Source organism: Bos grunniens, chromosome 8, assembly GCF_055505025.1.
Source record: "Bos grunniens cultivar Pamir isolate PY7600 chromosome 8, Bosgru_T2T1.0, whole genome shotgun sequence".
NCBI classification, from domain to species: domain Eukaryota; kingdom Metazoa; phylum Chordata; class Mammalia; order Artiodactyla; family Bovidae; genus Bos; species Bos grunniens.
This window is the reverse complement of record NC_141172.1, coordinates 75,272,998-75,285,911: the sequence shown is the minus strand read 5'-3', so window position 1 is coordinate 75,285,911 and position 12,914 is coordinate 75,272,998. Positions and strand designations below refer to the sequence as shown.

The 12,914-nt window shown below is 39.0% G+C and overlaps 1 protein-coding gene across 9 annotated transcripts in view; it reads right to left on the bottom strand.

Annotated features, from left to right (window-relative positions):
* UBAP1 (ubiquitin associated protein 1) overlaps positions 1-12,914 on the bottom strand; it is a 69,906-nt gene that overhangs the window by 44,309 nt on the left and 12,683 nt on the right. For 2 of the 9 annotated variants that reach the window (XM_086416656.1, XM_086416662.1), the window contains exon 2: positions 2,383-3,134. The exons of the other annotated variants lie outside the window; for them this stretch is intronic. Coding sequence is in view for 1 of the 2 variants with exons in the window: in XM_086416662.1 (XP_086272788.1) it covers positions 2,383-2,413 (31 nt within the window). In the remaining variant the exon portion in view is untranslated. The remainder of the gene's footprint in view (positions 1-2,382; positions 3,135-12,914) is intronic. 9 annotated transcript variants of the gene reach the window in all.

Genomic DNA, 12,914 nt, shown 5'->3' with positions numbered 1-12,914 from the left:
AAAAGAAGTATCCAGATAAATAGTTCAGCAAAGCATAAAATTAATCTGAAGTAGGTGAAATGTAAAACATCAGAAAAGGCAGTGGGCAGGGACTTCCCTGGTGAAAAAATGGTTAAGAATTCACCATGCGATCCAGGAGACACAGGTTCGACCTCTGTTCAGGAACTAAGATCCCACATGCCAAAGAGCAACTAAGCCTCGAATTCTGAGACTGCAAACTCTGGAGCCCGCATACCACAACCAGAGAGTCCACGTACTGCAACGCAAGATCCCGAGTGCCACAACTAGGACCTATGCAGCCAACAAATATGTTTTAGAAAGAAAGAAAAAGCAGTGGGCAGATAAATCAGTAAAATATACTTAGTCTAAGGTAACTCCCAACATAAAAGTAATAGATCTGGAACTGAAACCTGAGATGACCTAAAATGGGAGAAATCTGAGAAAGGAAGAAGTAAAACAAACTTGCCTTACTGTAGAGATCACAAACGCAGCACACATAGATTCAACATATAAAAATTACACATAAAAATTTTAACAACAACCAACAGGAAAAAAGGAGTAAGATAAGCAAAGAATTCATCAAAAGGAAGAATGATTTTGAAAAACAAGAAAAAAAGGAAGGAAAACAGAAAACACAGAATAAGAATGAAACTAAATATATTTTTATTTATTTATTTCCATTTAAAAACAGCACTTCTTTATTTCAGAGGAAAAAAAAAAAAAGACCCTCCCAACCCTTTCCAAAAAAACCCAACAATAATAATAACAATAATAAAAAATCCTATTAGAAACCATAAGGAAGCACTGAGAGTTTGAGTATTACATTCTTCAAGTACGCTGTTCGGATTTTTTTGTTTGTTTTTTTAAGTTGGTGACTATACACATCTTTTTAAAAAAAACCTTAAAAGTGCGGCCATGGGATTTGTTTAAAATTAAGTAGTTAGAGGGCTACTTCAAAATACTGTAGTAGGACTGTGCAGTAATCCTTGGGGTGTGATGTCCTCTTTCGTATCCTAGCAAAGGTTATGGGACCAGGCTCCAAACTGATCATATTTCCAGGGTTAGCTTGAGTGGCCAACTTGGGTGAGAAAGCCAGGGAGATCCATGTGTTCTTCCACGGACAAGGAAAATCCACCCCAAGCGCAGAAACTCAGACATGGAATGTGGTAGGACTTCACAGTAAAGTTAGTCTGGGACGGGGAGAGGTGGTGAGCCCAGACAAGGCAGGGTGTTAGGTTCAACTGGTTTCCCTAGTCAGGTGTTGGCGCATCTTTTTAGTGGGTTTTAGTGCAGTCCTTCAAGCCACAATTTAGAATGCCCTTCAGTGTGCTCCAGAGGGTGGGTTCATGTGAAAGGATTGTTTTCAGATTTGCATCCCAAGGAAAATCATGCTACATAAAAGTTTTCTACAGCAACAAAAGAGTTGAGTGAAATCTGTTTACATTTAGAATAATGTTTTTTTTTCTTCTTCTTCTTCCTCAAAAGATGCAATTGCAATAGTATTTTTTAGATTTTATCCAAGAAGTTTTTTGGGCAACAATCTTGGATCACTTTTATGAAACTAAATATACTTTTAATCACAATTAATATGAAAAAATTTACTCCCTCTGTTCAAAGACCAATTTTCAGCCTGGGTTCCAAAAAGTATAAAAGATAAGCTTTTTAGAAAATGGGAACACACAGGCGAGGAACTGTTATGGAAAAGATAACAGTGTGTTTCAAGTCTAGGAAACAAAATCAACAAAGGCTCCTCATCCTTTGAAAATTATCAACTAACATATTTTGCTTCAGATTACTGCATGCAGCAATTAAGATAACAAAATTATTGGCAACTGTGATAAGGTCGGGAGAAGGCAATGGCACCCCACTCCAGTACTCTTGCCTGGAAAATCCCATGGACGGAGGAGCCTGGTAGGCTGCAGTCCATGGGGTCACTAGAGGTCAGACACGACTGAGCGACTTCACTTTCACTTTTCACTTTCATGCACTGGAGAAGGAAATGGCAACCCACTCCAGTGTTCTTGCCTGGAGAATCCCAGGGATGGGGGAGCCTGTGGGTTGCTGTCTATGGGGTCGCACAGAGTTGGACATGACTGACGTGACTTAGCAGCAGCAGCAGTGATAAGGTCTCTACTTCTAAAGCTAAAGGTACATTCATGTCTATGTTGACTTGTGAGTCCCTGAAAATCAAAGAGAAAACCCTCTAAAAGATGTTTTTTAAAAGTTATAGTTTCAGCATCAGTTCAGTTCAGTTCAGTTGCTCAGTCCTGTCCAACTCTCTGCGACCCCGTGAATCACAGCACACCAGGCCGCGACCCCGTGAATCACAGCACACCAGGCCTCCCTGTCCATCACAAACTCCCGGAGTTTACTCAGACTCACGTCCATCGAGTTGGTGATGCCATCCAGCCATCTCATTCTCTGTCGTCCCCTTCTCCTCCTGCCCCCAATCCCTCCCAGCATCAGAGTCTTTTCCAATGAGTCAACTCTTCGCATGAGGTGGCCAAAGTACTGGAGTTTTCAGCTTTAGCATCATTCCTTCCAAAGAACACCCAGGACTGATATCCTTTAGAATGGACTAGTTGGATCTCCTTGCAGTCCAAGGGACTCTCAAGAGTCTTCTCCAACACCACAGTTCAAAAGCATCAATTCTTCAGCGCTCAGCTTTCTTCACAGTCCAACTCTCACATCCATACATGACTACTGGAAAAACCATAGCCTTGACTAGATAGACCTTTGTTGGCAAAGTAATGTCTCTGCTTTTTAATATGCTATCCAGGTTGGTCATAACTTTCCTTCCAAGGAGTAAGCATCTTTTAATTTCATGGCTGCAATCACCATCTGCAGTGATTCTGGAGCCCAAAAAAATAAAGTCTGACACTGTTTCCACCGTTTCCCCATCTATTTCCCATGAAGTGATGGGACCAGATGCCGAGATCTTAGTTTTCTGAATGTTGAGCTTTAAGCCAACTTTTCACTCTCCTCTTTCACTTTCATCATGAGGCTTTTTAGTTCCTCTTCACTTTCTGCCATAAGGGTGGTGTCATCTGCATGTCTGAGGTTATCGATATTTCTCCCGGCAATCTTGATTCCAGCTTGTGCTTCATCCAGCCCAGCGGTTCTCATGATGTACTCTGCATAGAAGTTAAATAATCAAGGTGACAATATACAGCTTTGATGTATTCCTTTTCCTATTTGGAACCAGTCTGTTGTTCCATGTCCAGTTCTAATTGTTCCATGTTCAGTTCTAACTGTTGCTTCCTGACCTGCATATATAGGTTTCTCAAGAGGCAGGTCAGGTGGTCTGGTATTCCCATCTCTTTCAGAATTTTCCACAGTTTATTGTGATCCAGTCAAAGGCTTTCAGCATACATATGTATTAAATCTTTTGAAACTCCTCTCAAAAATAACCAAAGCTCTACCACCCTCCAAAGAGTGTAAAAGTATTCCATTAAGTTTCTCCTCTCACCATCACATAAATTTTTTAAAAGTCATAAAAAGAATGAGAATACTAGCATATTTTATTTTAGGGTAAAAAATAAAACCACAGCAGATAAAAATGCCAACACAGTGAACTTTGTCCATTAGCAAAGTATTAATATTACCTTTTCATATCCATGTTGAATAGAAATACAAATCCTACCAGGTTATTGGACCCAAGTTGCTTAAATATAACATCCCAGTGTCTAACTTGAAATTTCCAACTACAAAGTCACAAATATGACATATTGGTTTGCTGTACTACAGAAATGGAAGCTTCTGTTAAAAGTATATTTAGGAAATTCCAAACATAAAGAATTTGCTTAATTTGCAGCATTTACATAATACAGAACTATTTCTAAGGCAAAGGTAAACGTAAGTTGTAAAAATCCTCATTCCCTAACACAATAATATTATGACTCTATCAACGTGGTGTACAAATTATCCAACTATATACAAGCTAGTTAACTTACCTATAATGCAACTACTGTATATTATTTTCACAAAAATGAAAAACATTGACAACTGTAAGCAAGAACAGTGGTCTGGAAAACTACCTATACCACAATGAAACCATCAGTGCCTGGACCCATATTAAAAATCAGAATACCACTGATTTCAAATTTTAAACGTGTCAATTCTTTTCTAAGTCATAATCAAGAAAAAAAGAGAAGAGAAAAAATAATAAAGACAAAAGTTGATCCTTTGCAAAGGTCAATAAAATTGATAAAACCCAGGCTAGGCTATTTAGAAGAAAACAGAACGACTGATTTCAGGAATGGAAGACTTCTGAACATCACTATAGATCTCATAAAGACTAAAAGAGAATATAATACAGAAACAATTTTATGTCAAAAGTTTGGCATTTTAGGTGAAATGAACCAATTTCACAAAAAACACAACGACCAAAGCTCACCCGAAATGAAATAAATGGCCTCAATAGCCCTATACCTTTCAAAGAAACTGAATTTGAAGTTAAAAATCTTATAAAGAAAACTCAGGGCCCAGCTGGCTTTACTGGTGAAATCAGCTGTTCAACACAAACTCTTTCAAAATATTAAAGAGGAAGGAATAATTTCCAAATCAGTTTATAGGGCAAAAAATTATCTTGATACAAAAACAGCCAAGATATTACAAGAGAAAATGATAGGACAATATCCCTCCTAAACATGAATGCAAAAATTCTTAAAAGTTTAGTAACTCAAATCCAACAACATATAAAAGTATACTATATAGGGACAAAGTCGAGTTTTTCCCTGGAATGCAAAATTGGCTGCATATATTGGTTGAATATAATTTAAAATAATTGGTTGAATATCTATCTAAAAAATTAATCAGTGCACCGGCTTCCCTGGTAGTTCAAGGTAAAGGATCTGCCTGCCAAAACAGGAGACAGGTTCAATCCCTGACCTGGGAAGATCCCACATACCACCGAGCAACTAAGCTGGTGTACACAACTACTGAGCCCATGTGCCACACTACAGAAGCCCACATGCCCTAGAGACTGCGCTCTGCAGTGAGAAGCCACCGAAATGAGAAGCCCCTGCTCACCACAATTAGAGTAAAGCCTGAGCAGCAATGAAGACACAGCACAGCCAAAGATTATTAAATATAAATAAAACTAAAAAAACATTAATCAGTGAAATTCAACATACTGGCAAATTTAAAAAGAAAAATCACACAATTATCTCAAGAGACACAAAGTTCATTTAACAAAATTCAACACCCATTCCTGAAAACCTGAGTAAACTAAGAATAGAAGGGGATTTCCTCAACTTGATAAAGGGCATCTATTAAAAAAAAAAAAAAAGCCTACAGTCTACATCATACCTAACAGAAAAGACTTTCCTTTTAAGTTCAGGAATAAGGCAAAGATGTCCACATTCCATCACTTTTATTCAATCTTGTATGCGAGGTTCTAGCCAGTACAAAAAAAAAAAAAAGAAGAAAATAAACAAGAGACATCCAGATTGGAAATAAAACTATGAAACCTTATTCTGGACAGCAAGGTCTGTAGAAAGTCTAGTGGAATCTACAAAAGAATAACAGAACTAGTAAACTATACACAAGTTTAGCAAGATTGGAGAACTTAAGATCAATACGTAATTATTACATTTTATATCCTAGCAATGAACAATCAGAAGCTGAAATGTTAAAAATCACCACGTACAGTTTCAGTTCAGTTGCTCAATTGTGTCCGACTCTTTGCAACCCCATGGACCGCAGCACGCCAGGCCTCCCTGTCAATCACCAACTCCCAGAGCTTGCTCAAACTCATATCCGTTGAGTCAGTGATGCCATCCAACCATCTCATCCTCTGTCATCCCCTTCTCTTCCCACCTTCAATCTTTCCCAGCATTAAGGTTCATTTCAAATGAGTCAGCTCTTCGTATCAGGTGGCCAAAGTATTGGAGTTTCAGCTTCAACATCAGTCCTTCCAGGACTGATATTCAGGACTGATTTCCTTTGGTATTGACGGGTTGGATCTCCTTGCAGTCCAAGGGACTCTCAAGAGTCTTCTCCAACACCACAGTTCAAAAGCATCGATACTCTGGCACTCAGCTTTCCTTATAGTTCAATTCCCATATCCATACATGACTACTGGAAAAACCACAGCCTTGACCAGACGGACCTTTGTTGCCAAAGTAATATATCTGCTTTTTAATATGCTGTCTAGATTGGTCATAGCTTTTCTTCCAAGGAACAAGCGTCTTTTAATTTCATGGCTGCAATCACCATCTGCGGTGATTTTGGAGCCCAAGAAAATAAAGTCAGCTACTGTTTCCACTATCTCTCCATCTATTTGCCATGGAGAGATGTAACCAGGTGCAAAGATCTTAGTTTTCTGAATGTTGAGCTTTAAGCCATCTTTTTCACTGTCCTCTTTCACTTTCACCAAGAGGCTCTTTAGTTCTTCTTCACTTTCTGCCTTAAGGGCGGTGTCATATCTGAGGTTATTGATATTTCTCCAGGCAATCTTGATTCCAGCTTGTGCTTCATCCAGTCTGGCATTTCACATAATGTACTCTGCATATAAGTTAAATAAGCAGGGTGATAATATACAGGCCTTGACGTACTCCTTCCCTGATTTGGAACCAGTCTATTATTTCATGTTCAGTTCTAACTTGACCTGCATACAGATTTCTCAGGAAGCAGGTAAGGTGGTCTGGTATTCCCATCCGTTCAAGAATTTTGTACAGTTTGTTGTGATCTACACAGTCAAAGGCTTTGGCATAATCAATAAAGCAGAAGTAGATGTTTTTCTGGAACACTCTGACTTTTTCGATGATCCAACAGATGTTGGCAATTTGATCTGCCTTTTCTAATCCAGCTTGAACATCTGGAAGTTACAGTTCACATACTGTTGAAGCCTAGCTTGGAGAATTTTGAGCATTATTTTGTTGGTGTGTGATGTGAGTGCAACTGGGCAGTAGTTTGAACATTCTTTGGCATTGCCCTTCTTTGGGACTGGAATGAAAACTGACCTTTTCCAGGCCTGTGGCCACTGCTGAGTTTTCCAGATTTGCTGGCATATTGAGTGTAGCACTTTCACAGCACTGTCTTTTAGATTTGAAATAACTCAACTGGAATTCCATCGCCTCCTCTAGCTTTGTTCATAGTGATGCTTCCTAAAGCCCATTTGACTTCGCATTCCAGGAGGTCTGGCTCTAGGTGAGTGATCACACCATCGTGGTTATCTAGGTCATGCAGATCTTTTTTGTATAATTCTTCTGTGTATTCTTGCCACCTCTTGTTAATATCTTCTGCTCCTGTTAGGTCCACACTGTGTCTGTCCTTTACTGAGCCCATCTTTGCATGAAATGTTCCCTTGGTATCTCTAATTTTCTTGAAGAGATCTCTAGTCTTTCCCATTCTATTGTTTCCCTCTATTTCTTTGCATTGATCACTGAGGAAGGCTTTCTTATCTCTCCTTGCTATTCTTTGGAACTCTGCATTCAAATGCGTATATCTTTCCTTTTCTCCTTTGCCTTTAGCTTCTCTTCTTTTCTCAGCTATTTGTAAGGCCTCCTAAGACAACCATGTACAAGAGCACTCTAAGTTATGAAATACTGTGGAATATATCTGACCAAAAAAATGCGTAAAACCCGAACACTGAAAACTATAAAGCACTGCTGAGAGAAACTTAAGAAGACCATCTCAGTCTGTTCAAGTTACTGTAACAAAACACTTTAGACTGGGTGGCTTATAAAAACAGGAATGTATTTTTCACAGTTCTCAAACCTTTGGAAGTTCAAGATTTAGGCAAAAGCAGATTCAGTGTCTGGTTACAAACTGCTTTCTGATTCATTGATAGCTGTTTTTTTGCTATAACCTCACATGGCCATGCAAGCGGTTAAGGGAACTCTTTTTGAGGGTTCCTCCTCAAGACCTAATTATCTTTCAAAAAAATCTCCAAATATCACCACATTGAGGATTAGGTTTCAACATACAAATATTGGCATACACAAATTTTCAATCTATAGCAAAGACCTAAATAAATGGAGAGACAGATATACCATGTTCACAGGTTCTAACTCAGTATTTTTAGGGCACTGACTCTCTCCAAATTGATCTGTAGATTCAATATAATGGCAAACAAAACACTAACATGTTTTTTGTAGATAGTCTAACAGGCTAATTCTAAAATTCACAGAAAAATGTGAAAGGCCTAAACAGCCAAAACAACACTGGGAAACTTCCTGATTTCAGAATTATACAGCTACAGTTATCAAGACAGTGTGATGGCATACAGACAGATAAGTAGATCAAAAGAACAGAACAGAATCCAAAATCAGATCCTCATACACACAGACAAAATATTTTTAAGGTGCAAGAGCAATTCAATAGAGAAAGGGTAATCTTTTCAACAAAAGGTGCTGGAACAGATATATATCTATACTGTAAAAAAAAAAAAAAAAAAAAACACCTTCCATTCATACCTCACACCACATATAAAAAAATTAACTAAAAATGGATCACAGACTTTGTAAAATCTAAAACCATACAAAGTCTAGAGGAGAACATACAAAATCTTTCCAACCTGTGATTAGGTACACCTGGTAACATCTTAGATATAACACCACAGCACAAATTGTAAATGAAAAAATACACCATTAAAATTGAAAACTTCTCAAAAGACACTGCTAGGAGAATAACTCTCAAATGCATGAAATATAGTCTTAAATGTTTATCAGCACAGAAAACTCAGCAGTGGCCACAGGACTGGAAAAGGTCAGTTTTCATTCCAATCCCAAAGAAAGGCAATGCCAAAGTATGCTCAAACTACCGCACAATTGCACTCATCTCACACGCTAGTAAAGTAATGCTCAAAATTCTCCAAGCCAGGCTTCAGCAATATGTGAACCATGAACTTTCGGATATTCAAGCTGGTTTTAGAAAAGACAGAGGAACCAGAGATCAAATTGCCAACATCTGCTGGATCATGGAAAAAGCGAGAGAGTTCCAGAAAAACATCTATTTCTGCTTTATTGACTATGCCAAAGCCTTTGACTGTGTGGATCACGATAAACTGGAAAATTCTGAAAGAGATGGGAATACTAGACCACCTGACCTGCCTCTTGAGACCTGTATGCATGTCAGGAAGCAACAGTTAGAACTGGACATGGAACAACAGACTGGTTCCAAATAGGAAAAGGAATACGTCAAAGCTGTATATTGTCACCCTGCTTATTGAACTTATATGCAGAGTACATTATGAGAAACGCTGGGCTGGAAGAAGCACAAGCTGGAATCAAGATTGCCGGGAGAAATATCAATAACCTCAGATATGCATATGATACCACCCTTATGGCAGAAGTGAAGAACTAAAGAGCCTCTTGATGAAAGTGAAAGAGGAGAGTGCAAAAGTTGGCTTAAAGCTCAATATTCAGAAAACGAAGATCATGGTATCCAGTCCTGTCACTTCATGGCAAATAGATGGAGAAACAGTGGAAACAGTGGCTGACTTTATTTTGGGGGGCTCCAAAATCACTGCAGAGGGTTACTGCAGCCATGAAATTAAAAGACACTTGCTCCTTGGAAGGAAAGTTATGACCAACCTAGACAGCATATTAAAAAGCAGAGACATTACTTTGCCAACAAAGGTCCATCTTGTCAAGGCTATGGTTTTTCCAGTGGTCATGTATGGATGTGAGAGTTGGGCATCCAAAGAAAGCTGAGTGCTGAAGAATTGATGCTTTTGAACTGTGGTGTTGGAGAAGACTCTTGAGAGTCACTTGGACTGCTAGGAGATCCAACCAGTCCATCCTAAAGGAGATCAGTCCTGAGTGTTCATTGGAAGGACTGATGTTGATGGTGAAACTCCAATACTTTGGCCACCTGATGCAAAGACCTGACTCATTTGAGAAGACCCTGATGCTGGGAAAGATTGAGGGCAGGAGAAGGGGACGACAGAGGATGAGATGGTAGGACGGCATCATGGCATCACCAACTCAATGGACATGAGTTTGGGTAAACTCCAGGGGTTGGTGATGGACAGGGAGGCCTGGCGTGCTGCAGTCCATGGGGTCGCAGAGTCGAACACGACTGAGCGACTGAACTGAAGCACAGAAAACGAAGACTGACAACAGAATATACAGTGACTTTTAAAAAGGTAAGTTTTTTAGTAAAAAGATTAGGGTTCAAATTCCAGCTCTGCTACTTACTATCTACGTATCCCTTGAATAATTTAACATCTGTGAGCTTCAGGTAATCAACCTGTAAAATGGGGATAGTAATACCAACAACTTCATTGGTAACTGTAAAGATTAAAGAAGATAATGCATATAAAGTACTTAGAACAATCTTAATCCATGTTACGTTTTTAATACATGTTAGCTAAACAAATATCTTTAACAGTGGATATTTCCATTAGTGGAATTTTTCACATTTATACTTTTTCTTTTTACACATCTCTGTATACTAAGTTTTCAAAGTAACTAGTTCATATTCCAAACAGTATGATTTTTAAATCCCTCAAATGAGTACAAACTAAAACAAATAAACCTAACAGTACATCAAGTTAGAAAAGTGACAACAAAACAAAAAATAATTTCATGTGACTGTGTGTGTGTGTTAGTCACTCAGTAGTGCCTGACTCTTCGTGGCCCCACGGACTGTGGCCCATCAGGCTCCATTGTCCATGAAAATCTCCAGGCAAGAGTACTGCAGTGGGTTGCCATTCCCTTCTCCAGGGGATCTTCCTGACCCAGGGATTGAATCTGGGTCTCCCACACTGCAGGTGGATTCTTTACTGTCTGAGCCACCTTTAGAACTCAGGACTCTAACTGTGCATATTAGCAAAACATGTAGTAAGAACTTAAAGAACTGCAAAGATTTTAGGCCTTACTTTTTCTTATTAGCAGTAAAATCAGCATTGCTACTTTAAAGCTATTTGTATATGTGCAATACAGCATATAAGTAATTATATTTATTGTAAGGGACCAAGATTTTTCAGGTAAGAGGGAAAAAAAGATAGGTAAAACATTAAAGAAATACAAACTATTAAAACTAAAAAAATCAATACAAACATATAATTTTTGTATAAGGACAGTACCAATGAGTATCTCTAGTACCCAAATTTTGAGCTCTCAAACTCATTTCTGCACTTCATTCTTTTTTCCTCCAGTTTTACTCAGATATAATTGACATTGCTATTATTCAGTCACCCAGTCGTGCCCGATTCTTTAAGACCCCATGGACTACAGCATTGGTCAGGCCAACCTGTGCTTCACCATTTCCTTAAGTTTGACCAAGTTCATGTCCATTGCACTGGTGATGCCATCCAGCCATCTCATCCTCTGATTCCGTCTTCTCCTGCCCTCAATCTTTATCACGGACTGTTCCAAAGAGTCAGCTATTTGCATCGGATGACCAAAATACTGGAGCTTCAGCATCAGTCCTTCCAACAAGTATTCACGGTTGATCTCCCATGAGACTGACTGGTTTGATCTCCGTGCCATCCAAGGGACTCTAAGGAGTCTTCTCCAGCACCACAATTCCAAAGGCGTCAATTCTTCGGCACTCCACCTTCTTTACGGTCCAGCTCTCACAACCATACATGACCAGTGAGAAGACCACACCCTTGACTATACCGACCTTTGTAGTCAAGAGTAGTGTCTCTGCTTGTCAACATGCTGTCTAGGCTTGTCATAGCTTTCCGGTCAAGAAGCAAACGTCTGCTGATTTCATGGCTGCAGTCACCATCCACAGTGATTTTAGAGCCCAAGAAGAGGAAATCTGTCACTACTTCTACCTTTCCCCCCCTCTATTTGCCATGAAGTAATGGGGCTGGATGCCATGATCTTAGTTTTTTAATTATTCAGTTGACATACAGCACTGTATAAGTTTAAAGTATACAGCATAATGATTTGACTTACATGTATCATGAACTGATTATCACAAGTTTAGTGAACATCCATCATCTCATATAAATACAAATTAAAGAAACAGAAAAAATTCGTGTGTGTACATGATGAGAACCCAGGATTTACTTTCTAAACAACTTTCATATATAACATAGAGCAGTGTTCATTACATTATAGTGTACATTACATCCTACTACTTATTTATAACTGGAAGGTTGTACCTTCTGACTGCCTTCATTCAATTCCCACCCCCCCCCATTTCTGTAGTCACAAATCTAATCTCTTTTTTATGAGTCTGTTTGTTTTTGAAGTATATTTGACCTACAACACTATGTTAGTTCCTGTTACACACACAGTGATTGGTATTTCCATACATTTCAAAATGATCACTATGATAAATCTAGCTATATGTCATGTCACTATACTGCTACCGACTATGTACCCCACACTGTACCTTTCATCCTCATAACTCATTTACAACCACCATCTATTTGTTCTCTGTATCTATAGTTTCTGTTTTGTTATGTTTGATCATTCGTTCTGTGTTTTAGATTTCAGATAAGTGAAACCATAGATTATTTGTCATTGTCTGATTTATTTCACCTAGCATAATATCCTCTAGGTTCATCCATGTTGTTACAAATGGCAAGGTTTCACTCTTTTTTATGACTGAGTAGTATTTCATTTTGGAGAAGGCAATGGCAACCCACTCCAGTACTCTTGCCTGGAAAATCCCAGGGACAGAGGAGCCTGGTAGGCTGCCGTCTATGGAGTTGCTAAGAGTCGGACATGACTGAGCGACTTCGCTTTCACTATTCACTTCATGCACTGGAGAAGGAAATGGCAACCCACTCCAGTGTTCTTGCCTGGAGAATCCCAGGGACGGGGGAGCCTGGTGGGCTGCCGTCTATGGGGTCGCGCAGAGTCGGACACGACTGAAGCGACTTAGCAGCAGCAGCAGTATTTCATTTTATATACATATTTATATGTATACATGTATGCTACATACCATTCATCTGTTGATGGACACCTGGGTTACTTCCATATCTCAGCTATTGTAAATAATGC